Source organism: Numida meleagris, chromosome 4 (genome assembly GCF_002078875.1).
Source record: "Numida meleagris isolate 19003 breed g44 Domestic line chromosome 4, NumMel1.0, whole genome shotgun sequence".
In the NCBI taxonomy this organism is placed as follows: Eukaryota; Metazoa; Chordata; class Aves; order Galliformes; family Numididae; genus Numida; species Numida meleagris.
The window spans coordinates 57061341-57089111 of record NC_034412.1 but is presented as its reverse complement, the minus strand read 5'-3'; the positions used below and the strand labels follow the sequence as shown (position 1 = coordinate 57089111).

Genomic DNA, 27771 nt, shown 5'->3' with positions numbered 1-27771 from the left:
GTGAGATACTGTGATTCTTACAGAAGATAGAAAGGTAAAAGTTCTTCAACTTTGTGGTGGCTTCCTTATCTGAATAAAAACTGTTACTGCTGTGGTGTTCTGATTCAACACTTGCTCATCTGCGAGTCTTCATCCTTTCTGTGAAATTATACTTTGTGATATATGCAGGACTTAATCCTAGCAATTTTTTTGACGTTAAACTCTCAATTCTTCAATCACAGACTGAAAAGCAGTTCTGGTAGGCACATGTTCCTATCACATCAATTGGGTAAGCAGCTTTTGGAGTACCTTTCAGCAGCTTGAATGCACACAACAGGTTTACTTGGCATGTGTTATTCCTGAGCAATGCTTGTGTTCTCATTTAATGGTAGTTGCCTTGTGATATTGATTTACTGTGTCTTTTAGATTAGGTTTATGGAAAGAAGTTTGAGAGAGAACTGACCAAAAAACTTGTCAGGCTGTGTGTGTTCCACTAGATGGTACCATTGATGTGAGTTAACTGGAAGGGCACTTAGTCAGAAGTAACTGCAGTTTGGGACAGCATGCTTCTCTTTGAATCTTGCAGAGGCTCTAGAGCAGCCTCGGAGAAGGCCATGCTTGAAAGCCAGATGTAGCCTCTTGGGGGGTTTCATCCCTTTAATGTGGCACAAATTTTCATTACAGGTAATGAGTGTCTACCACCTTTACGGTATTATATTTAGAAAAAATGGAAAAATCTACAGGGGAGAACAGCAGCTGAAACCTTACTTGAGGTTGAAATGGTTTCTTCTGAGTCTCACTGTGATGGTCTTTTTGAGTAGGAGGGCAAGATTAAACCATCTACAGAAATCCACCCTTAGCCATTTTGCAGTTCTGTTGTTGATGGGTACTTGGTCAAGAACTGCATGGTAAGAGCTGCTCCTCGATGCAGTGAAGCAGCTTGTAACCTATGTGGGAGACCACAGCCAAATCCTGAAGGAGATGGGAGGGAAGAGGGGTGGTACTAAGCTTGGTAGTGGGATTCCATTTAGTTTTCACTGTGCCAGAGATGTGGTGGGATAGCCTCTTAGTTTAAGGGACGGTTAACTGCTTTGCCCAAATCCATTCTAAAAGGAATGTAGAAATCGCTTGGTGTCTGCAGACAGCCCTTGAAAACCAAGTTAAGAGAGGGACACTGATTGGAAGTTCTCCCTTTAAATGGTCTTCCTAAAACCTCAATATTAGTCTGTCCTTGTCTTTTTGCAAGTAACTGTTGATGGGCGTTCTCTTAAAATTCATCATTAGAGATGGGCCTCTTGTGAGGAGTGACTATGGTGACAGAGAATAATCAAAGTCCTAGCTTAGAGATGAGATCCAGGCATGCTTTTGTGTGCAGGCCTTCTGCTATCTGTGAGAGGACTGAGTAGGGATTGTTGCTGACTGTTCAAGAGGTTGGTTTTGGAAAGTGATTTGTTTATAGGCTTGTTGTAGCCTGTGTAACTTGAAACATCTCCATTTATTTATAAAAACAAGTATGTTTTATCAAGCCACACTCATTTAAAGAAATTTAGGATTGGTGCATACTTTCCTAGCATAACCTAGGTGAAAACAGTTAGTGCTTGCACTTTGATTACCTTTACAGGCAGCTTGTGAGGTGATCTGGCCACTGTACAAAACTGAGATGATGGAATACCACCTTTCTACAGTAGGTTGGTTGATCTGAGTTGGATTAAGATGAAAAATCTATCGATTCAGAATTTGTCTTCAAGATTGCAGGACGAGACTTAACGCTGTTCCTCTTCTCAAAAGGCAGACTCATACAGGTGTGATGCAAATCAGCAGGGACCTATTCATGCAGCTGGATTATGGTATTTGTGTCTTCTGCTAATCTGCCTGTATGCTTGGATAATGTTCCATGTCTGTTCTCATAAAGACTGATAACTTTCAGAGTGTGTGATAATCCGTGTCCTTTACCTACAGTCCTGCAGCGGTAAGGTGTAAATTACAATCACTTTTCTCTACTGTAATCTGGTTATGCCAAAAATCCTTTTTAAATTAACTTTGTGATGCTTGAAATTATTTTGGCTATGTCATCCTATGAATATGTTTTCTATAAATAGGAAATTCACAACTTTCTTAAAGAAAACTTAAGAGAGTGCTGGAAAACACTTGTTAGCATAGGCAGTGATGAACTGTTGTTTGTATTTGATTTGATTTCTGGTTTGAACCTTAAGTAGACTGCAGGAACTGCTGGTGCAGAAATGCAGTTTGTGTGCTTTCTGTTCCTGGGCCTGAGTGCACTGGCAGTAGCGTGCTTCCTGTTTATGAGATAATTGCTGTATTCTGGACTGAGTGTATGCCAAGTCCAAGTACTAAAGATCACTGAGTTTATTGGCTCACTGTATTATTACAGTGTAAACAGGAAACTCCCTGAAAGTATTATTCCAAAAATGTGTTTAATTAGTAAGCTAATGACAGAAGATTGGGGGAGGGGGGTGGCAGCATGGTCTTGGAGTTGTAAGGGGCAGAAAAATTGAAGTTCTTGGAAGCCAACAAGTTATTTTCCTATCTCCCAATATATCTGTTTCGCTGCTTTCCCCAATTATTGTTGATATTTGTGTGTTTGTTCCTTGTTAAGTGCTGTTTTCTTCCCCTCATCTCCCTTTCTCTCCTTTTTGTATCTGACCTCTGATAATGAGATTTTTCAGGCCAGTAGTGGTAAGGGTGATACTTGCACTGGATTTAAAGGAAGGTTAAGTTCTTTCTGAATAAATAGACTCATTAAATGCTTTTGGAAGTGCTTTGTTGCAAGACAGTGACACTAGAGAATTGAATAGTCACTTTCAGTGACATGCATGTCATAGGCAAAAGCTGATTGTGTTGGGTGTTCTGCTCTGTGTTTTTGTTGTTTTGCTGTTGTTGGAAAAACTTGCATTTAGTTGTCATTATTGCAATTTTCCCTTGTTTGAGTGCTTCCACTTGAAATATCAGACCTTGCATTTGGATGATACAGCTGAGGACATTCAGTGTTGTTCTGCTATGGGGTGAGCCTTTCTTTTTCTCTCTCCCATCCCTTTTGTTCAGTTGTGCTGTCCTCAGTTCTTGCAGGGTCCTGTCTGACCTGAATCAAATTACTGATCTGAAAGAAGACAATTATTATTTTTTTCAGGATGACTTTTCAAGGCGCAGAATAGATACAAAGAGGACTGTCCCATTTCAGCAGCAGCAAATGCATCTTGCGCTGAGTCCAGCTGCAAGCTGGTATGTCTTTGCAAATTTTTAGGTTAATCTCCTACTGAGTCAGGAGGTGGCAGCATGTCACATTCGGTGCATGTTTTGTTAGCAGACCATCTTGAATAACTTTGTTGCTGGAACATGATCCATAGTAGTTATGCTCAGAGGAAAGAAAACCCAGGGCTCCCTCCAGATCACTAGTGTGCATGTGATTCTTGACCTAGCTAGAATGTGTCTGGAGATGGCAGGATTTGCTGTGGATCATATTTCTAAGTGGTAAGTTTTTGCTTCTTGTGCTGTTTCTCCAAGAAACAGGAGGAGAATGTAAGGCTGCGGTTAAGGTCATCCCTGAGATGTCATAATCACATCTGAGAAATACATTTGTATTGGCCTGAGTTCAGCAGGGTATTTACAGAACAATTAGAGCTCTTGAACAAGTATTATGGAAGCCATGAGTTCCTAATAAGATACTTGAAATTGAATGTGTCCTTTTGCTCCTTAATGAATCATGTTAGTTAGCCTTTTTACTGCCCATAAGCTCTGTAGCAGGAGCTCAGTGTATATACTATGCTGCACTGAAGAGGTGAGGAGTGTTTTTGGTATTCCCTACTTGTTCCTGTCTGTCTGCCATGGTTTATAGTTGCTGAAAAGTACAGAAGTACAGCTCTCTTCTCAATTGTCAACTCACTGGAAGTGTATGAACAATTATTTTGTGTGGTACAAACTGTCTAGCCCAATTAGACAAAGGATTAAAGAACAGGCTTGACAAGTCCACATGTCTTCATGGTACTATGATAACCCTATTATTAGCTAGATAGCCCTACCTTAAGTTAGCCTGAAATAGATAAATAGCATCCTGGTGGTAACCAAGGAATTTTTTTGGTCACAAAAATAGTATCTAGTGCTCTGCAAAAGTATTCACACCCATTGGCAGCAGTACAATTTAAAATTGTATATGACGGACAGACACCTTTCCATAACGTACAAGGGGGAGAAGATATGTCAAGCTTAATGGTCTTATGCCAGCATATTTTTCCACTTTTCTGTCTTGTTTGAGGAAAAAAAATGTAGTGTTCTCCTTTCTGGACAGGTTTTCAGACTAGAATTTAAAGGGAGATAGCACTTTGTGCTGCTTAAGTGCCAGACTGTAAATGTCACCTTCTTGAGAAGGCTGTGCTCTTGCTGTTAGAGCTGAATGCAGCGAGGGCTTCTGGATGCTGATGTTTCTGGGTGTGAAGAGCTGTTCAGGGTTGAAGTCTCATTTAAGGCTGCTTATGTTCATTGTGGTAATGTTGCTGAAAGGTCATATTTAGAGGATGAAGGAAGTTTGTGTGTGGCAAGTTTGTAAAGATTTTTCTATTAAGCCTAACCAAAATGAAACCCAGTTCCTCATCTGTTTAGTGGAACTTCTGGTGTTGAACAAGCTGTGAGCGTAAAGGTCTTCCTCTCTACAGAGGCAGTAGCCACTTTTCTTCCATGCCTCCTCCTCTTCTGCCCCAGGCTGCTAGAGGCAATATCTGAGAGGAACTGAAGGGCTGGAAGTAAGAAACATTTGTGCCTGTATTTGGGCTTAGTTAGAAGTTATAACGCATTCATTTCTTGACCACCAGGACATGAACCCCAGCAGAATGGAACAAAGTGCAATGTTGTTGGTGAAAGAGGGGCACTATTTAAAAAACTAATAGACATAGCAGTTGCATAAACTTTTAGTATCTCGTTCTGTGTGTATAGGTGTGTGGATAACTCAAAGTTGAGGCATATTCTACAGTGGCAGGAAATTGCTTTGTTCCCAGTATTGTTCCCCCATACCTCTGCAGTCTCTGTGGTCAAGCTCTGGTGTGAATAAATGTGTCAGATTAAATTATTGAAGCTGTGCTGGTTTACACTGGCTTACTGTATTTGTTTGCGAATAGCTGTAGTGTGCATCATCAGTAGATTAACTGATAATGGCTATTTGTGGTGGGTTCTTTGATGTACATAGTTTTTTCCCATGATTTGTTCCAATGAAAACCATGTTGCCCTGTTCTTAACCTTTCCTTCCAGTACGAGAGGAGTTGTTAAGGCTATGACGCCATGTATTCTCATTCCAGTGCAGGTTTTGGCTTGTCTCCTGCTTTTGTATTCCTTGTCTTCCAGGTGAATCACTGCTGTTATCTGGTGTCACGCCCTCTTTTTAAACCACAGTGCTTTTCAGTTTTGAGGGCCAGTGAAATATTGGTGTCTCATTGGAAAATTTGATCAGTGTGTCCTATTTCAATTGCTGTATATTTTTCTTCTGTGCAAGTTTGCTTATCAAGCACTTATCAGTGTAATCTTCACAAGATACTTAAAATCTTGAGTAGTAAAGCTATGGGGTTTTGTAGATGAATAGTAGAGCTATGCAAACCAGGGCTGAAAGGACAGGTCATCTGATTAGTTCCCCACCACAGGTGTGATCAGCTATGGTTAAGTACTCCTGATTGCTGATATACAAAAGCTTCAAAAAATAAACAATTAGAGCTTGGAAGAACAGGCTGAACTATTTTGAGTGCTTAGATAACATGATGGTGAGTATTTCATTGCCTTCAAGTTTTAGAATGTTTGTAGCTGACATTTAGTATTGCAAGGTAAAACACATCTTAAAGAAAAGAAGGTAAATTTACCAGACAGTAATCACCTTCAGTAAATGAAGTGGTAGAATGGTGGTAGGGAAATGCTAGTCTCTGAATTTGATATCAGAATTCAAGTATTAACAGATTAGTGCTTGAAACGTTGCTCTCATGAAGTGACTTTCCATATAGCATTGACAGAGGTGAAACTGAGAAATTGTTTATGGTTCTTGGGAAACTGTCCATGAATTGGTATCAAGGAGGTCTGCCTTATTTGAGACAACACTTCAACCTGTGCATGTGTTTCTCAAGAATATTAAAACTAGTATTCAAATAATGTGTTGAACTGGAGTACTGTGCTCATTATCCCTTCTCTTTATATGTGTAGATGAGATAGAGTCTGGGCTGGATAGTGTGAGCTAACCCCTTAATGGCTGAGTCCTGACGATGGAAGCTATGGCGGCAGTTGTGTGGCAAGGCTTCCTATGCGACTTGATATACCTTGTTGAGAAGCGATGGTTTTCAAGGTGAGGGCACACCTCTCAGAGGTAGAGGGGAAGAGCCTAATGTGACTGCTTGGGCCTTAACAGGGCTCATACCAGAGAAGGGGGTATTGTGCTGGTGGTACTGAAGTGCAGTGGAAGAGATCTGAAATTGAGGCAATGGTGATTCACTCCAGGAAAGTTTTAAAAACCTGTCTGAATAGCTTTCTGGGAGCATCCACCAGTCAAACATCTTTATTCAGCTCTCTATTGATGCATTTTAAGAAGTGCTTGTCTTCTCCTCTCAGCCTAAGTTGTTGGACTAAGCTGCTTCTGCAGCTCATTCCAGTTGTACTGTGAACTGTCACTTGTTCCTTTTGCTCTTCCTTTGCTACCTTGGCTCTGCAAGGCACTGACAAGCTCTGCAGCAAAGCATATCAGTGAAATACAGCTCACCTTCTCTGACCTGGGTGTAGGAATTCTTGAATGCTGAGGGTTGTTTTTTTTTTTCAGGCACAGCTTGCTGGGCAATTATTTAGATGAGTCATAATACATAGGTCTTATTTAATCTGCAGGGTGTTCTTTGACTTTGTTAGCACCGCTGGGACATGAGCTCCATTAGTCTACTTGTTTCTGACAGGATTTAATGTTTCCTCATTCTAGGATACTTCTGCAGGTCTTGGACACCTCAGATATGCACTATGGGACCCACATGAGCTTTTTTTTTTGTGGTGCTTTGAGTTTTGGGTTCTTTCTTCAGGAGCACTTTGCATTTTTCTAGAAATAATTAATAAAAGCCTGAGGATTTTCTGTGCCTAATCTCATAAAGTCTAAGCGGATGCGAAGATTTGTGGGCTTGCTGCAGTGGGTTTATTTGCTTTATATTTGTCCTGGTAGTTAAGGAAGCTTTCACCTAGCTGGATTTTGATGTAGTGGAAGAGCATGTGCTCTTTGTGTTCTTTGTTTGAAAACTCTAGCTGTTACAAGAAATTTTCAGTTCACGGTAGCTTTTCCTGTGCTGTAAATAGTCCTAAACTTACTTTCTAAATTGACCTGTATGATCACTGGTACCTTGCTTTGTCAGAGGTAACACTGTTTTATGGAGGAAGATGAGTCTGTCCAGCAGCTAAGCTCCACAACAGCTGCTTGCTTGCTCCACCCACAGTAGGGTAAGGGAGAAGATCAGAGGAGAAGTGAGCAAAACTTATGGGTCATGATGAAACTGTCCCAATGCAGCAGCAGGAGAGAATAACAGAGAGCAAAAGCAAGAAAAACTCATGGATAAAGACAGTATAAATGAAGGAAAGGAGAAAGGGAGGACAAGTGATGCAAAGGCTATCACTTTACCACCTTCTACAAGCAGAGGGATTCCTGGCCAGTCTCTAAGCAACAAACATTTCAAGAAAACCATAGCCTTTATATAGAGCACATTGTGTGACATGTGGTATCTCTTCGATCAATTTGGGCCCACTGTCCTGGCTGTGATTCCTCCCAAGCTATTGCCCATCTTTAGCCTACTTGCTGTTTTAGGGAGTGGAAGAGCAGAGTGAGACACAGAAGGCCTTGATGCTTGATGCCTTGATGCTGCTCAAGCACAGCTCAGCAACAGCTAAAATATCAACACTGTTTTGATAGCAGATCCAAAACATAGCGCTGTATGAAGAAAATAAATTTCATCCCAACCAAGCAAAATACTCTTCTATAGTACTATCAATGAGTTAAGTTGTTTTAATTGCCTCATTTTATTTTATAGCCTACTAACTGCTGTTTTTGAGGTTCTCTTTAAACTTGCATCATGTAACAACATGTTAGTTTTAAGTTCTTCCTCAGAGTATTGAAGTTGATATATTAATTGTGTATTTGATAGGTTAATTACTTTAATTATGGACTCCTTGGATATTAAAGCTTCTTTGAATGTGGATATATTAGATAAAATCTTGGCAATGTATCTTAACAAACGGCAAAAATCAACTGGGAGAAAAACGTCTTTGCTCAACATCTTTCTGACAGTGCTAGGTTACTTCAGTCTTTAGGCTTCTTAAAGTTTTTTTTTTTCAAGCTCTTCTTAAAGGCAAGAGCATTACAAAAGATTTCATCACAAGTGCCTGAGCTGCTCAGTTCAACTTTGTCAGTTCCACCTGTTATGCTTCTAATGCTTGTAACTTTGAGATGTGGCCACAAGATATTTTGTTTACCTTAAGTAACTATGTCGTGGTCTTAAGTCTTATGAGGAGGATGTGACACTGAGGCAGCCAGAAATTATTAGGGTTGTTTGCTGATCAATGTTGTCACCTCATCTTGGAAGGCTGGATGATGGCTGTCCCTCCCTTGGAGGCATTCCTAGCTTTTTGTGACTCCTTGGTTCTCAGCTGTCCTTCTTCTATGAGGGAGAGCATGGGCCTTATTTTATGGGTCAGTCATAGAATCATAGAATGGCCTGGGTTGAAAAGTACCTCAAAGATCATCAAGTCTCAGCCCCCCTGCTAAGTGCAGGGTCGTCAACCACTAGACCAGGCTGCCCAGAGCCACGTCCAGTCTGGCCTTGAATGCCTCCAGGGATGGGGCATCCACAGCCTCCCTGGGCAACCTGTTCCAGTGTGTCACCACCCTCTGTGTGAAAAACTTCCTCCTAATATCTAACCTAAATCTCCCCTGTCTCAGCTTAAAACCATTCCCCCTTGTCCTATCACTATCCACCCTCACAAACAATCGATCCCCCTCCTGTTTAAATTGACCCCCCTCCTGTTTATAAGCTATGAAGTTTAGACCTGCATATTTAACAGCAGAATAGCATTGTGAACTTTTGTGACAGTAATAAATATAGGCATGGATTTTTCCATTCCAACTTGCATAGCCTCTAGGCAACCTTACTTTGTTTACCAAATGTGTCTGCAGATCACAGCTGTGAAAGAGTTGTAGTGCCCTGTCTTGTGGACAAAGGCAGGTAGGTAGAAGTATGAACATCTGTTTCAGATCCTGTACCAGCAAGTGACTGGACCGAGTAGATACTAAGAGCAATGGTCTGCAAGCAGTGTGCCCCAGGTTAGAGAGGATATTTGGGCTGTGCAAATTGCTCAGGATTGTGCTAGGACTGTTGGAGAAAAGCAACCCTGAGCCAGGATCTGAGGTCTGGTACTGCATGAGCAGGGGCTTGCCCCCTGAGAAGAGTGATAATGAATGTAGCTGCAGTCTTGCCTTAACTCTAATTTGGCTTATGCAGTGCTATATTTCAGGAGGAATTTGACTGAAAGCAAGTTGAAGTGACCCTTAGTTTGTCACTGAATGGTTGAAGATAATCTAGATAACTGTTGGATGAAATAGAAGCAGCTTCTGCAAATAAGAATGTTGATCCTGACTTTCCAGTAGCCTAGAAAAACCACAGGAAGGGTAACAGAACTACTGCAGTCGTTACAATTATGATACTTTAATGCAAGCTTGAAAATGGGAATCCTCTTCTATTAAAAAAAGAAAGAAAGAAATAGCTAATGAATGCAAGCCAACTGAGCTACTTAATTCACCAAAATGGGAAAACAGACCTAGCCCTGGGGTCTTCTTCAGACTTTCCCTTTAGAAAGGCTTCCTAATGGCTGCCTGCCTCAAAAGTTGTGTTTAGGGCCAGAGCAACGAATCAGTATTGACTTCTTGAAGAGAGAACTGGTGTCTGAACAAAAGGAGTGGAACAATTTGTCAAGAATCTTTGTAAATGCAGATATCTTCTCAGGAGTTTTCTGTCCTAATATGAATTTAGGATTGTTGTGAATAAAGTGGTTTGTGTTTTCTTGTCAGTTGTCTTGGTAACTGAAAAAGTTGCTTTGTAGGAGAAAAGGTGAAGACCATGGTTGGCTAATTGATCACTGATGAAGTGACATCATCCTGGTCTGCAAATGTAAAAGATAATGTAATTTCATGCCATGACTTGAAGCAAGTGCGTGTTGCAGACAGTGCCTCGCTTGCCAGGTTTCAGGAGCAACTAGGAAAATCATGGTGCGCGTCTGAATGTACATTATTTCCAACAAAGACTGGTAAATTTTGCCTCTCTGCAAGATGAGATGCTTTGACTTTTGTGACACCAATTTAGGCTCTTTCAGGTCAGAGGAACGCCATTCCGTTTACCCAGGGGAGTTACAGGCCATTCTTGGAGCTTAAGGGCTCAGTTCTTGAGACCTTTTGTGCTATTATGTCATCAGTTTAACTTATATGGTAATCTGTATCCAAGACTATACTCTCTTGCTAAGAACAAGCTGGCCTTGTAACCCAAGCTGAGTGTACTCCTGAGTGCTCAGAAGCATGGTGCCTACATTATTTTCATGAGGTGACTGCCATGCTTCCTTAACTGTCTAAGTGCAAAGACACCAGTTCATCCTTCCTGTGCCTACTGATCTAGCTAGGCGGGTCATACCATATATTGCTCAGGAGGCAGATGGGTACAGATATTGATCCCCAAATGCCTGTTCCATTGCAGGTTTAACAATAATTTGTTATTAAGAAAGAATGCCTAGCAGCTAAGTGAAAGAGATATTCATGGAATTGTCAGCAGAGGAGTTCTACGGTAGACGAGAACAAAGCAGTCAGGTTATGGTGCTTCCTGAGAGTGGTTTCTAAATCTACAGTGGTCTGTCTCATGAAATTTGTGGATCACAAAGGCACAATTACCTTATTTAAGACCTTTAGGGGGGATTTTCTTCCAGAAGAGTAATTAAACTCTTTAAATGTGCAAAATATTTGACATTTTACATACTTGGCTGCAAGGAGTCCCATACCTTACTTGAATATTCATATGACAGAGTATCTTCTCATTCTTCTTTTAAAGTTGCTACTCTTATTTGAAGTTGTATAATTCTTCTATTAGAAGATATAGTGAATAGTCTTTACACATTACATCGTAGGCCTCCTTGTGTACCTTTTTCAGGTTGCAGAATCCTGATGTGTTCAGGCACCACAGGCACAGAAGCTGTTTTGTTCGTTTGGACTGTTGTGTTGCTTCTTTCAGGACGTTTTACAATTCCTCTGCATCAGCTTTGAGATGGAGAAATGGGTGGAGAACTTCATACAGTATTCAGGATACACGCATGATATGGAATAATTGTGATACATTTGTTTGCTTTTTGTTTCTCTACTCTCTGTGCAAAATATTCCTAGCTTTTCTCTTTTTGTTGTTTTTTTGTCTGCTACTGAGTTGATATCCTTGTAGGAGATTCTCCCTCAGTCTTATTCCTGAGAAAAGTAACCAACTTGACACCTGTAATTTTATAGGTAAGGTTAGGACTGTGTTTACTGCATATGTCGCTTTATACTTACCCCTTTGAATGTTTATATATTGTTTTATTAATCTCTCAGAGTTATAAGATTCTTTTGCAGTTTGTTGTAAGCAGTTTTTCTTTCTGCTTCTATGCGTATGTACTTATTGTATGATGATTATCACCTCAGTGATTATTTCTTTTTTCCATACCACTTATGAATATAACGAATAGCAGAGATTCCTGTGAGATGTGACTTGGCTTCACCAAAAATCATTATCATTTTCCTCTCTTTCCTCTGTTTTAATTGGTTTTAATTGTATCCTGTGGCAGCTTAGCTCCTTCAAGAGGCCCTTTGTAAGACGTCTTGTTTAAGTCACACCTGCCTTATTCACCACCTTTCTCAGGAATTGATGTGGGTTTTCAGAGCAGGACTTTGATTTACAAAAGGTATTACGGTTCTACCCCATATAACATATCAATAGGAATACTTGTTATTTTTATTATTTAGTTGCTTGTGCTAATTCAGCTATTTTTGTGAATTTTAACAACGCTACCAAAAGTGTTTGGGTTTTTTTGTGGATTTTTTTTAAAGATTTTCCCCAGTCATCTGTCATTAAAGTGGTGTTGGGTGAGAGGCTGCATACCATCATCAAGTCTAGTTTTTTCATCATTTACCTGGTTGAATGTTGTCTGTTCTTAAGAGCTATCTTCTTGCTGCTAGCTTTTTGCTCCACTCTATTCTACTGATAATTTGCTTCTAAAACAAATCATCTAGTTGGTTCTGATATGCCTCTACCTGGCTGTGTTTGTGCAATTTATGTGCCTAAATGTATAACCCTTTCCACTTTTTCACCTGTTCTGGGATATGCTTTTTTGTTCCCTAGTGTTAGTTTTTTCCTCGTGTATACTTTTGAGATTTTTGAAGGCTTTTTTATTTGTCAGGCAGCATGCATTTACTCTGAGACTAACATGCAGTTCCTTTAAGGTTCCCCCTTTAGGTGGATTTTTTTTTTTATGGTGGATTTTTCTATATGTATATTGTTGCTGTCTTTAAAATTGAGCATGGTAGTAGCTTATCTTCTGGCTTTGGTCTCCCTGTAGAAATGCTGACTTAAATGCTGATACTGTTCAGGTACATGGTAAAAATATTATAAAGCAATTGTGTGTACCAGTCAGGTCTGAATCAAGAGTTGCTTCCTATCTTGTGAGTTTCCTTACAGCATACAGAAATGTAGTATTACCTGACTGCTCAGTGTAAGGATTTTAGATTTTACTTGAAAGTAATTGAAATAATTGTTGTCCCTGGCGTTTTCCTTGTCTTACTGCCACGACATTTCCTTTGGGCCAGCTTTGTAGCTGTGTTTATGTCCTTGTTTAAAGTGAAGTATTCTGGGCCTGTGATATCGCTGTTTTCTCAGATAATTCTGTCAAGCTTGGGAAGCAGTGTTTTGGCATTCTGTCTCTGCATCCTGTTCACACTGGGCATTTTTTTTAACTTCTCTTTACTTTTTTTGTCAACTTGATGTATTATTTGCTTGAGGATGCACTGTCTACCATAGTGTTCAGAACACTGCATCCTCTGTGCACCAGGCTGCTTTCTGCTGGTCAATTTGTAATGCTTGTATGATATTCCTGTTAGGATGTACAGATGTTGTTTTCCTAATCATCCTTTCCTAGTTTTCATCTACCCTCTGAGCTTCCCCAGTCGCTGATGAATCTGCACCTCTCTTTCTTATTCTGTTGCTTTAGCCATGCACTGAGACTGGTTTCCTACCAGCTGTTGTGGGCGTCCTGGTCTTCGGCTTCCTACTTGGCATCCTACGTTCTGCCTGAAGACTCTCTGTCCTTCCATTACTTGTAGTGGTACCCATACACATCACAATCCCTGCTAATTTCTTAGTGTTTCCCCGTTTGTCCAGGCTTCTCCTAGCACCAGCAGGCACATCAATACAATCTCTCTGCAATCATGAGCTAAAACTGTTAGGTACTTAGTAATTGAATCAATGGTAGCTATTTATCTGAATTGGAAGGGACCCTTAGAGGTGATCTAGTCCAACTCCCCAGCAATTAACAGGGACATCTGCAGCTAGATCAGGTTGCTTAGAGCCCTGTCCATCATGACCTTGAATGTCAGGGCATCTACCACCTCTCTGGGAAACCTGTCCCAGTGCCTCAGCACTCTTATTGTAGTAAAAAAAAAAAAAAAAAAAAAAAAAAAAACAAACAAAAAAAACTTCTTCCATGTATCCAAACTAAATCTCCCCTCCTTTAGTTTGAAACCATTTCCCTTTGTCCTGCCACAGCAGACTCTGCCAAAGAATGTATCTCTTCCTACTTACAGCCCTCCTTTTGGTGCTGAAAGGCCACTTTCAGATCTCCCCAGAACTTCTCTTCTCCAGGCTGAACAGCCCAAACTCTCTCTGCCTGTCCTCGTAGGGTATGTGTTCTATCCCTTGAATCATTTTTGTGGCCCTCCTCTGGACATGCTCTAACAGGTCCACAAGACTTTACTGTCCCTTTATTCTAGCTGGAGTTCTTGCTGCAAGGAAGTATTGTCTATACAAGAATATACAGCAGATGGAGGACCACTGACCAGGATTATCACATCCTTCACCAGTTTTGTTGCCTTCTTGACATAAAACTAGACCTGAAAAAGCTTTTCTGTGCCCTCAGAATTTCACTTTGACTAACGGTGGGTTGTTTTGCCTGCAGGTGAGAGTGTTCAGAGATTGCCATGAAGCCTCCATGTCATGTATTCTTCCATCTGTGCCATGATAGTCACTAGAAAGGGCTCTGCCTCTGAGTGCTTGGGACTACCTGAAATATTCACACCATCTACGCCACCTAGGTCAGGTAATCATATGATGTTTGATTCTTTACCCTCAGAAATTCTCACCCTCTAGCTAGGCTTCTGTCTACGTTTCCCTTGCGTATCTAAACTGACTCAATAAAAGTTTGCCTGTATGGAATGGAAATGCAGCTTGTGGTTAAAGTATTGAGAAACAACAACATGATGCGTTATTAGTAACTGTATTCATTGAACTTCGTAATAAATTATGAAGAGACCCTGACTGAATCTAAATTATGAGAAGCTAAAGCCCGTCTTTAGACTTTGTTTCTTTCAATAGAAGCTGACCTTCCCAAGAAGGCAATATTCCAGTTATTTGTCTGTGGACTTGATGTAAGGTGGAAGCAAAAGCTTCAGCCACACAAGAAGTACTTGGAACAGCATGTTTCTTAGCTGGTGATTCCTGAGTTACAAAGGATTCAAATGAAGGCTATTCAAGAGTAGGGAAAGAATCCCTAGATGTTAGAAACTTTATTTCAGCAAAGCAAAGTAAGTATCTGCCACACACACAAACCTCTTGATCTGATGTTCTGTCCTCTTCATTGGCTTTCTGGAACAAATCTGTGCATAAGGCTGTGTGGGCGTATGTGTTTTTGAGTAAGTTTAGTAAAGTTAAAATTGAGTACAGATTGAGAAATGCTACCTTAGGTTAGTTTGTGATTGCTGTAATTGACTTGCCATTTAACTTGCCGTAACTAGCACAAGTAGAAATGCCTATGTTAGACATCAATACCACATGTAACCGAGAAGATTTCTTTCCAGGATGGACATGTCTGTGGCTAGGAGGTCTCAATCAAAATTAACATCTAAGAAGCTAGGGAAGAGTCACAAACTTGTCCTCATAGTAACAACTGCACTCAAGTTCTTATCTGGCCAAACGACACCTTTCAAGGCAGCTGAGGCACATGCCACTGAGCCTCCATCAACATATATCAGTTCTTTATCCGACCTCAGATTGAACACTGTCTCTCTAACACATGCAATTTTTTTCATGCTGGTCCTGACTATAATTTCTGGTTTGTTTTTTTTTGTTAATTATACCAAAGAAGGAAATGAGCTTTGTGTCCTTGCAAAATTTTCATGTCTCTTCTGATTTGGGGTGTTGCAGGGCGTGTAGTTAATGCTCTGAAAAGGCTTTGGGATTCCTGGATGAAAGGTGTGATGAAAGAAGTGTACTGTTATTGTTTTAGGGGAGGAATCATGCTACTGGGTAAGCCTCTGTCACTGAGACTTGCTGGACTTGTTTGTTCTGACTTGCCTATGACTCCTTTCTTTCCTAATTCAAGCGATAAAGCCTCAAGACTATGCTGAGATGCCGCACAGTGCGTTGTGGAGTTCAGGACGATACATCTCCCAGACAAAAGACCCTCCTGCTGAACTCTCACTGGTATCCAAAGGTGAGTGCTACAGCTGTCTGACTTGCTACTTGGTGGTTTGTGCAGCATGGATATATAGCGTATGGATTTATTGGGCAGTTTCTGGTCTTTGACCAAGGTTGGGGTTGGAGAGTGAATGGCTCTAGTTCTGAGCTAGCTTCTGATTTGGGCTGCCTTCTATGCGTCAGTAATCCTTATACTTCCCCCTTTCTCCTCACCCGAAAAGCATTTGTTTTCCAAGAATTCCTTGGCTCCTCTACAAGGTAGTGTGGTGATAAGGCAAGGTGGTCTGTTGCCACAGGGGGTTGTGGGGAACAAGTGAGAATCACTACACTCTAACTCTGATCTACCCTACTTGCTGCTGCAGTTAACGTGTTGCAGTCACAATTGCTGACAGCATGGTATGAGATGGTAAGTAGGATGAAGTTGTAAAAGTAGCTTCTTGTGTTTCTGTTTACTTTAGTGGACTTTTATGCAGTCAGTGAAGTGTTAATATGTGCAGAATCCTCTTGGAAGCGTACCAAATCTTGTACCACACCATTTCACCCACCCCATCTTGGAATGAAAATCAGGCAGAAAAAATCTTGGATACTGTAACTGCTTATCAAGTGTCTCACTTCTGGAGTAATGTGAAAAGGAGAGGAATGGCAGACAGAGCTCTTTTCAAAAGCTGAAAACCAGAGACCTACTGCTATATTCTGAAACTGATGAACTAATAGAATAAGGTAGTAGTCTATGACCAATGTAGAAAATGATGTAGAAGTTGCAGAACCGTATTCTAAACTATTTGTGTTCAGTGACCAAGTACTTAATTTCCCTTACACTGTAGTGGCCTCTCACACCTTTATGCAAGCTGTAGAGTCCTTATGTATGTACCTTCTTAATCCTAAAACTTGTTACAAAACAGGGGAGTCTTTCCCAAGATGTTGGCTGTGACAATCAAATATAGAAAAATGTGTTATTAATCAAGTTCATTTCAGTTGTTAGTCTTGTTATGTCTCACAGATTGTTGTACAAGTATGGTAGGCAAGCTCTATCCCAACAATTAAAAAGCTTGCAGTCTCCTAAAAGCTATACACAAAATGGATGAGAGAAAGGAACAACAAAAATGTTTTTGCTGATTGCAAAGTTGATCGAATAATCAGGGAAGACTGTATGAGCAGCATTTCGTGTTCTCTTAAAACTTATCCCAGAGGCTAAATGCTGATCTTGAATCTTGCTGCAAAGACAAGCTGTTGTCTTTGCCTAGCTGTAGAGAGCTCTGGGAAACAACAAGACCTTAGTAGAGTTGGACAGTCAAGGGGAGAAGCTGAAGAAAAGCACTAGGTTGATGTGATTGCTTATGGCAGAGGTGGGAGTGAAATTAGCATTGTTTGCGTGGCCATGTGCTTTTGCTACTGGTCTTCTGGGGTTAGCTAGACATACTCTAATTGCTGCCATTCCCAACCGTCCTGCCAAAGAAGGTTGCTTCAGGGATATAGTTTAATATTGCACTCACTGAGCCAGCAGATACGTTTTCTCAGTTGTCTTGTGAAAGGCCCCCATTTCTATGAGAAGTGACTGGGGGACTGTCCCTGAATCCTAGAATAAAAAACTGGGCATGACTTAAATATGGAGAGACCCACATCAGCCTGTTCGCAGACTACATTCTTCTCTGAGAGTATTGCAATATCATTGAGAAGGGATAGGACTAAACTTCTTATAGGAAGACAGTAGCAGATCAGATGGCAGAATGGAAGAGTTGACATGATTTCTTCTGTGCCAAGTTTGGCAAAACACTTTGAATAAATAGATGTTGCTAAAGAAAAAAAAGGCAAAAAAAAAACATTGGACCCATTTGAAGGCAAATATAGGTAAGAAGTTCTATGAAGGTTTAGCTTAGGACATCAGAAAAAGTCAAAGGCAGATTCCTAAAACATAATAGGACAACTTTCCTTGCTTACCCAGCACCTAGGGCCTTTGCCCAGAACATAGGTGACAGTATGACTTCCTTTCTTTGTCTGAACTGTTTTCCATTTAAGAAAGATCAGTTTTCTGGAGTTCATGTTATTGAGGCTTTTGGTAACACACAGTAGTTCAACTAGAAGAGATGGAAAAGCTCCATATAGATAACCAAATTCTGTCAGCCAGAGACAGGATCTGGAACAAGTGTAGTAATTTTTTGGGAGTTCAGTACAGGATGAGGGGAAAACAACAGCTTCTCTCTTGTGTATTGTGCTTGTCCTTACTTTTAAGTAAATGTTCCAAATTGGAAGGTAAAGTGTTCATTTTGGGTTGATCAGAAATGCAACTTGAAATGCTATCCATTCTCTCGTTGATTTTTCAAGAAAGACCAGTCTTGTACTCCAGTGAAATTTCAGTACAAGTCTTTCTGATGTGTCAGTAACTATTAATGTAGCTTTATTTCTTGCTACATTTCACTTATTTTTAAAATATCCTGTATCAGTGCTTGATATATATGTATAAACATGCCTTTACTGTGTTTAAAATAGATACTTTATATAGAATGAAGTTATTTCTGAAGTTCACTTGGATGGCTTTTTTTCATATGTAACAACTTTTTAGTCATCAGAATGCTTTCTTTGGTGCAGAGCCAAGGTGTGTAAAGTGTGAGAATAATAGTTCACATTTCCAGACCTAAATGAACTGTGATAAGAGCTTGTCAGATGCTACAGTTACTGGATCATTGTGGTGGTCTTGGAAATGAAGTAGGTTTTAAATGAGCGCTGACTGCTGGAGGAGGTCTGATGTTCACTCATAATCTCACTAAGATAACAGTTTTGTTCTGAAACTTTTTGTTAATATTCTATGGACCAAAAGCCACTGGATATAGACTGTGCGGAGGTAGTTTTCAGAGCAGGGAGGTCTCAGCCTTCCAAGTGGGGAACTCTTAAGGATTACTTTTGAGGAATTAAGGTTATTTTTTTTGCTTTCACAAGAGTGGCTCCTGTGCTGGAGGACAAGTGTATTGGTGTTTCCTGAATTCTCTTGGATTTCTCTCCTGAGAATGAAGTGACAGGTTGCTGTAGTTTGGACAGTAAAATAATAAAAATATGTATTGAGGTATGTTATAAAGAAAAGATGCATCTGTAAGCAAAGGTGATCAGATCATCTCTGCCTCTGTGTTCTTCAGCACCACAGAGGAATCTGATTCTTTGGCCAAGGGTGTGTAGTTGGGTGGAGCAGAGTTTTCTTGGTGACTGAAGAGTAGAGAAGCCCATGCAGAAGTCTGATCCCTGAACATAGGGATCCACCTGCCACTGAACTATTTAACTACAGAGACAGCAGTCCAAGGCGCAGGAATCCCTGCCAGGTGGTTATTGTAAAGCATGAGAATCCTGCACTTCATTATATAATAGCAAAAAGGCTACAGGAGTGAAGGAGCTAGTGGTGATGTAACATGTGATTACTGACTGACTGTGCAGAGTGGACATAATCTAAACAAGAACTGGCTCTTCCTAACATCGTAGTCAACCTTGGCATATGCTGCTCCAATGCAAGCAGTACATGCTTAGTGTTGCCTGTACTCAAGCTTTTCTTCAAAGAGTATAGCTACTCTTGGGACAAATAAGGCCATCTTTTTTCTGCTGTCTGATTCGTGGAATGGACGGCAAAAGATTGAGTATTTCCAATAAAGCTCTAAACAGGAGGGTTTTTCCTTCCCAATGCCTTTGCACAGCTGGTGACTAGCAGGTCTGCTGCTGAAGTGGACAGAAAAGATAGATGCTGCTTAGCTAGGTCCTGCACTTGAGCAGCACAGCTGAAGAATGTGTACTGGCAGCTGTGCACTCGGCACTTTCACTCCACAAGTGATTTTTCTTGTCCTAGTTCTTACTTCAGCAAGATGGAGATAAGAGCATCCTGCTAAAGAGAGGAAACTGGGATCTGAAGAGGTGTTTCCACTTTAGTTTGTATATCCATATACAAAGTAATAACCTTTATATAAAAGTAATAATCTCTATATATGAATATAGAAATATAGTAAAGTGCTTCCTTTAAGCCATTTTCTTAGGACTGAATACGATGTGCCACTGCAACTTGGGGATTCCATAGAAAGCAATCCTGACTAGCTCAGACTTTGAGGCAGCTCTGACATGCTCTACAATCTGCTTTGCACAGACCTTCCAACAGGGAACTAAGCCTGTCTAGTGTAAGGCAGGTAGATTTGCAAAAACTTTGGCAGCAAAACTTAGCAGAGAACACCACCTGTTTGAGAGCATAAAAACTTTCCTGCCTCTTGTCTTAAGAAATGGACTGGGATACCTACCAACACTCAGTAGCTAAAACCAAACTTTTGGGTGAAGAGATTACTGTGTGAGTTGTTTCCAACTACTGCTTCACTTGCTGAACACTTATTCACTGTGTGCAGACCTCTCAGCTGCTTTCTCTGTGGCTCTGCCAATTTTTTTTCTTTTCCTGATTTGTGTTTCCTGCCCTGTCTTCCTGATAGCTTTGCTCAACTTTCTTCCCCTTAAGGCAGAGTGTAGAACTCGATTTGCTCTGACTTCACTATTTTTTGCTGTTCTTCTGGCGACTTGTACTTACGCCGACCACAAAGTAGAGACTTGATGCATGGCTTGACAACAAGTATGTAGTGCACTGCAGAATTATTAGGGTTCTTAAATAATTGCACTTAAGGCTTTGCATCATTGTACAGCATGCTACTGAGGACATTTGCAAAAATGCAGTTTTCCTAGTTTTCTCTTGCCTAATGCTGGACGAGAGGAAATAAATGGAAGGAAAAGGCTCATTCTTCCTTTATCCACGTGTGAGTCAGGTTCCCAACCTTTTCACAGGTCTTCTGGTGACTTTTAGTGTGTCGCTAAGACTGGGTCTTGTTGCCATGTGTTGACATGTTAGTAGATATTTCTCTCCTCTCTGACAGATTGTCTGACAAGAGCCGCAACACTGTCTCTTACAACGTATGCGTGCTTTTGGTGAGAAGAAACCCAAACCCGGTAGGAAATCAATACGTATTACTACTCATACCAATGAAAAATAACTCAAAACTGTGGGTTTTATAGCATCTCTTATGCCCAGAGTGCAGAAGTTACCACATCAGTCATGAATTATTACATTCAAGTTCAGTTTACGCACCTGCCTGGGCAGCCAACTGCACTTGAAATCTGTGTAATATTTCTTGATGGGAAATTGTCTTCACTAGAGATACCTGCACTGTACTTGAGGCTCTTCTCAGAGGTGGATGTGAGGTAATGAAGGCAAGTTGGAACACAAGAGATTCTTACTAAATATAAGGAAGAAAGCTTTTGCCTTGAGGAGGGTGATCAGAGACTGGACCAAGATTCTGAGAGGCTATGGGATCTCTGTCCTTGGAGATACTAAAAACCTGATAAAGTCTGGGGAAACCTGCTCTAATGGGAGCTTGTTTGAGGAGAATTTCAGACCTCTAGCATTCAGGGCCTTTCCAACCTACCTCATTCTGTGAGTTTGTGTCAGTGAGCTGAGTTAAGCTGGGCCAGGTACAGTTTTTCTTGGGATGTGCTACTGTGTTTCTAACAGTGTTGAATTTTTACATATTTTCTTTTCCATTGCAGATACTGACTCAGATGGACTCAGCAGGGAGGAATGTGAAGCCGTGGAAGATAGCCGTCATCATTGTGTCAGTGATAATTGGTCTGACCCTCATCATTGGCTTGATTTCTTATTTTTTGTGCCACTGTAAGTGCATCATGTTGTTGTTATTTTGAGTATTTACTGTGTTTCACTTGCTATTGTAGTCCTGCCTGGTGATTTAATTATGAAATCCACTGTGGGTATAGAATCAGCATGAGAACTGATTACATTCTGTTAAAGTCCTGTATTGATTGGAAATCCTGAAAGAATACTTAAAATGTCACTTACTTGAATGGGGATTTAAAGTTTGTCTGTTCTTCAGTTTGTCTTGTCATGCTACCTCCACTGTTATCCATGGTTAGGCAATAACTGTGTGTTGTGTGTAAGTCCAGAAGTATGTCTTAACACTCAGGTTATGTATGTGTATTAATCTTGGTCCTGAACAAGGTTTTTGCAGAAACAATCTGGCACAACGTTCCAGAAGGAGAAAGGACGGAGGTTTGGGTTTTCTGGAGTCCTGATTGCTGACGACTTGGTTTCAGTAGTAATTGAGTGATGCTGCTCTGTTCCCAGTCTACTGGTGTGAGGGGTTTTGAAATGAATTCCTGCTGTGACAGAACTAGCTGTATTGCTGTCTTAGCTCACCAAGATTGAGTGAGGCCATGGATAATCACAGGGTGCTAGACAATGTAGTGGCAGAGCTGCAGCTTATTTTTGCAGATAGCTTTTTGCTAATTCTATGTTGTAAGGCCCATCTACCATTCACTGAGAGACAGATTTTAAACTTAACCCAGCTGCTGAATGAATGCGAGCAGCTTTGGGAGGGCCACCTTCCTCTGAGAGGCAGGGACATGCCAGAAGGCATCTAGTCTGATGGTCCTCAGAGAAGATGTGTAGTGGATGTAATTTAGAGCTGCTTGAGATGGTTGTAAGGCTGGAAATAAGTCCTTAGCTGTGTGGCACAACAAGATGGCTCAGATCCCCCTTGCCTCCCTGTGCTATCCAGAGTTTGGCCACAGCTGGTAATGTCACAACCAAAGCCCGGGAGCCTTGTGCCATGCTTTGCACAGAACTATGCGTGTCTGATTTAAACTGAAGGAGTGAAGCAACTTTTCCTTTTCCTCTCTTACGCAGATCAGGACCGATACTACAATGCAACTTTCCTTATCACCAATGTCCCGTATGACCTTCAATATGGAAGGCAAACCACGGAGGAGTTCAGATACCTGAGCCAAGAGATTGAAACCATGGTAAACTAAGATGTTTCTGTCTCCGCCTGTCCTGTGGTGAAGAGTCCTACAATTGTGGGGTTGGAAATAAGAGTCAGGAGTGACTGTGCTTCATGCTCATGTACCTAGATTATATAGATTATATTAGGCTATTCCAAGGGCAAAGGGTAGGAGAATTAAACACTGGAGTAAGTGCAGTCTCTGCCCTGGCTCTGCCATTCACCTGTGCTTAGCTGTGTAATTGAGACCACCCAGTCTGCTACTGCCAATAGAGAAACTGTCAAAGACAAAGTTAAATTTTAAATGCTTGGGAAATAGGAAAGATTGCTTGGGTGGAAGAACTCTATTGAAAGATCAGTCTGTCATGCATATGGCTCTCAGCATCGTGGTATCTGCATGCCTTGCAATTTTTCTATAGTACCTATCTTTCCAGATCCTTTAGAGGTAGCTTGGTGGTGGTTTTGCTGCTTAGAGTGGATGGGAAAAACAGCACAATGTGATCAAGGCTGAGCTCATCAGTATTAAATGTTTAGTTCTCCTAGAAATAATCAGGAGTTAGATGCCTAACTACTATTAGGAGCTTAGTGGTTTTGCCACAGTTGCACAGGACTTGCATAGAGATCAGTAAATGATCCTGTGCACCCTCATACCAAATCAAGCAGGATTTGAAAGCAGTCGTGGGCATAATCAGTGCAGGGATAGCATCTGACTGGTGGAGGATGTTCTTTGCTGGCTGGTGATGTGGATTGTACCCTAGCAATTCCAGTGCTACTACTTACTGAACTTAGAGAGCTGGGCACTAATATTGCAGGTCATCCCTATTAAATAAGGTCTGTACTATGGAAACCAGTAACTAAAAGCTCAACAACCCAGCAGAGGAACAATTTAAACCCTGTGATGCAGTGTCCCAGTTGGGCCCATATAGGGTATAAAACTGGAGTTGTAAGAGGTTGTTTGCCCTACACATGCATACTGGCAGCAGTACTGTTGCTTGGCATTCTTTTCCTTTCAGCAAAGACACCAGAAAACTAGGGTGGTATAGAAAAGAGATAAAAATTACTTCAAGGATGCACAAACCACAGCACGGTGAGAAAGGCTTATATGGACAAAATAGCAGAAGTAGTCCTGGTAACTCTTAAATCAGAAAGTTGGGACTGCATGTCTTTTTGTGTACTGTTATGTGTTTTGGTTCAGGACAAGCTCACCCTAGATTGCAGAATCATAGAATCAGTCAGTTCATCCCCATCGCCTCTTGTCCTGTCACTGGACACCACTGAAAAGAATCTGACTCAGTCTTCTATACAACCTTCTTAGTCATCTTCCAGTCATCTTTATATCCAGCCCAGTCATCTTCTGACTCTAGCTTTCAACAGGGAGTGTTAAATTCCTTGTTGCTGTCTCTGCAGTCAGGAAGGAGAAATTATACAAGCACTTCTCTGCTCCACTGCAAACTTGTCAGCTTTGTCTTTTAAATGTTACTGTAGTGGTAAAGACACCTTCCTATGCACAAGCAGATAGTAAGCGTGCATGCTGTCTGCTCCAGCAACCCTGTAGTTGAAAAGGCACCCGGAAAGTAGAACAGAGAGCAGAATTTGTTAACTCCATAGTTTATTTTGATTTTGCAATCTCCAGTGGAAGTTCAGCAGTAGCTTTGGTGTAGAGCTGGGGCTCTAAAGGCAGATTTTGTGTTTTAGGGGGTTCACAAGACTGTTCTAGTTTGAGAGGTTTCATGTATTACAGGTGTATTTTGATATATTCTTTTCCTTTAACAGATGTCTAGAGTATTTAAGGGGTCCTTTTTGAGCCGCAAGTACATCAGGTCCCATGTTGTTGCTATAAGGTAAGTAGTGTAAGGTCAGGAACAAGCAGAAATGTGATAAACATCCTTTCTTCCTACTCCTTTACCACAGGGAATGTACATGGTTGCTTATGCTTGGATCATGCCAGCTGGGTTGTCATGGTTTTATGATTTTCGGTTACTGGTATTCCACATCATAACATCATGTAGTGTATGTACCTGGTTCTCAGAAGAGAAGGACTACTACATTCCCCAGGGGACTTTGCTCCCCTGTTACCGTTTTCTGGTTAGAGGGAAAGATAAAAAACTCACAGATAACGAGACCTTCTTTCTTTCTGCCCGTCTCTCATCCCGGCAGCATCTCGCTCCCCAACTGTCTTATTGTCAGTATTAGAGTAAGGCCTACTTTAATTTTGGACATTCTCTCTCACTGTATTGGATTTATCAGCTTAAATTGTAATTATATTGTATTATAGTGTGTTACTTTGCATTCCGATATCTTATTTAGTAAATTAGTTTGTTTATCCTCAAACTGTTGCCGCTGTTTTGCTCTCAGGCCCATCTCCTTACCCTTTTTTCCCTTTTCCCTTTCCCGGGGCGTGGGTCCATGGGTCCCCTGTCCCATTTGTCACAGAACTGGGCCGAACGCCCATAAACCATTGACGTGGGTATCTTAAGTCTTGGCTGGTTGTCACTCCTTCAGAACTTTCAGCATTTATGAGGGCTTAGGCTACTTCAGAGATCAGCAAGGAAGAGAAAACTGGCCCTATACTTTTGCAAATTGATTACCTGAACACCAGTTCTTTGTGGCTGTGATGCAGTAAATGAATTGTTAGGTGATCCCAGCCTTCACTGCTAGTTAAGCGCTTGAGTGATCCAGAGTCACCTCTTTATTCCACATCATGTTTTCTGTAGAAACTCACGCTGGTGTTTACCCCCTCTGTGTGATGTACAGCAGGAGGTGACTATTCTCCCCCCCTCTCTGAAAAGATCTGAAGGAACAAATTCCGTTGTGAGATATCTACAGAGAGAGGAAAGGAGGCAAGTGGAACATACTGATATGGAGGTTTTGTGAGACCTTCTAAGTCTCCCTTCTCCATGCAGTAGTTATATATTTCTGTCAGTGGTAAGAACCGTCACTTCCCTCTTCGTCACATGATTTGGGTTTGGAGTAGTTACATTTCTGTAAGGCCCAAATCTGCTGTGGAATCTTTTTCCCTGGACAGCAAAGAATGCCGTGCTTCCTGTGAATGTACTTTTCCACAGCACTTTGGGACTCTCTTAGAATCATAGAATCATAGAAGGGCTTGGATTGGAAGGTACCTTAAAGACCACTCAGTTCCAGCCTCCTGTTGTGGGCAGAGTTGCCACCCGCTGGATCAGGCTGTCCATTGCCCCATCCAGCCTGGCCTTGAACATCTCTGGGATGGGACATCTACAACTTCTCTGGGCAACGTGTTCCACTGCTTCAGCACCCTCTGTGTAAAGAATTTCCTCTTGTCATCTAGCCTAAGTCTCCTTTCATTTGTTCAAAACTGTTCCTCCTTGCCCTATCACTAGTGGATCATGAAAAAGTCTCTCTTGCTTTTGCCTGCGTCTATGTGGTTATTTCTTTAAGCTGTTTGACATTTTTTTTCCGCTGCTGGTTTCTTCTGCAAACCTCCCATACTCTATATTAAATCAAATTATAGAATTTGGGACCTAGACTTCAAGCAGCCTCTTTACTTTTTAGGCTGACCGAACAGTGCGCTGCCTCTTAACTTTCACTAGAGACACCTTATCTCATGCAACTGCGCACTGAGTCAGCTTACCTGCATGTCTGCTGCCTTTGCCTCTAGGTTTCTGTTGGTTTTCCTTTAGACTGCTAGTCTAAAGTATTGAGCTTCATATTTTATACTGATACTAAGTGATCATGCCTTATTCTGATAGCATAAACTATTGAGATTTTTTTCTCTGGATCCAAAGGAACTTTCTCATAAACTGACAATTAACTTAAATGTAAAGAAATACCAGATGACCTTTTAAATTTCTCTGGGTCTAGACTAAGCTGCTTAGACATTAAAGGGAGTGATCCTTCCTTTCTTCCCAGAAGATTCTCTCTGATCACTGTTACAGTATGAACCAGTCCTTTTGCTGCCTGCTGACATACGTCATCCTCCCTTGCTTGTGCACAGCTATGCTATTCATTCTGCACATCAGTGCAGACCAGACCTGTTCTCGTATAAGGAAAGCAGATGTCACAAAACAGGACAAAGAGGCTTAGTGGGCAAAGAGATGACACCACTTTGTTTATGTTGGTTTGCAGCCCAGATCCTGGTGGAGTGCTTGTATCTGTTGCTCTGGTATTTAAATTTGCCTCAGCTGACAGTAAGGCAACAAGCTGGCGTCATGTCAACAGTGTGTTACATAGAAGGCTTGAAACAAGCTCAACGTTCTTGAATGTTGACCAGTCTACCATTAAACTCACAGGCAAGTGCCTTATGTTTGTGTTTATAGCTTGGAATTTGTTCCTCATACTTTGCTGCTCTCAGCATAATGAGTTTCACTTCACTGTGCAAATACGTGCAATTTCTGTTTTCTTTTCCTTTCTCCTACTTGTGGTGTGGGCAAGCACAAGTTCTGCCTTAGTGGCTGACAGCCCAGGAACCTGAAAGAAGTAGTAGTGTTAAGAAAGCTAAAGCACACTGATACCCAGTTTAGTGGGCTCTGCTCTGTGCATCAGAAGTTCTGTGTGTGACCTGGCTCTGATACAGCAGGCCAACGTAATTCATCAAAAAGAGACCCAATTTTGCAACCCAGCTTCACAAATTACTTTGCTAAAACACACAGTGAATTGGAGAGGAAGCAGTATCACCAGGTTCTTAAATGTGGAGTCCTCAAGCTATTTAAAAAACACAAGGCTGAGATGGTTCCCTTCTCCATCTTCTGTCATTTCCATTGCATATTTGCCAGACTGCTGTAACAAGCATTAATAACCAAACATTCCCTGGACAGTAATCCTCTCACAAGAGTCTGTCATTGTTTACCACCGGAATCTGGCAGCAGGAGATTTTGTAGGGAAGAAATCAATAACATTACAGTTTAGCTCCAGTCAAGTCCAGTACTGAGGATCTGTGACCACCTTGCCGTAATGAATGTGAACATATGCATATAGGCTTTAGTATCATGCATAGAGTCCAGCACATGCAGATGTTATTTGAACCTGTTTAGTCAACTGCTGCTTTTTTCTTTTTTTTCTTTTTTTTTTTGGCTTTGAGCTAAGGCAAGAAAAATGCATCCTTTGGCCTTCCACTTCAAGTGAGGAACAGAAGCTTAACAGAATTTACTCAGTAGAGCAAATTACACTTTTTACCATACTGTTACTACAAGCAGCAATACAAGTAATTTCATTTATTTGCTGGATACAGGGAGGGAGTCTGTCTTAGATGTCACTTAGATTTCACA

The 27771-nt window shown here is 41.1% G+C and overlaps 1 protein-coding gene across 16 annotated transcripts in view; it reads left to right on the top strand.

Annotated features, from left to right (window-relative positions):
- LOC110397991 (transmembrane protease serine 11E-like) overlaps positions 1–27771 on the top strand; it is a 60876-nt gene that overhangs the window by 25511 nt on the left and 7594 nt on the right. For 11 of the 16 annotated variants that reach the window (XM_021395137.1, XM_021395138.1, XM_021395133.1 and 8 more), the window contains 8 exons: positions 14215–14355; positions 14631–14839; positions 15637–15747; positions 20612–20684; positions 21282–21405; positions 22435–22550; positions 24302–24369; positions 26633–26796. In XM_021395137.1, coding sequence (XP_021250812.1) covers positions 21294–21405; positions 22435–22550; positions 24302–24369; positions 26633–26796 — 460 coding nt within the window. In that variant the 5' untranslated portion in view covers positions 14215–14355; positions 14631–14839; positions 15637–15747; positions 20612–20684; positions 21282–21293. The other 5 variants (XM_021395136.1, XM_021395139.1, XM_021395142.1 and 2 more) reach the window with 5 other exon arrangements.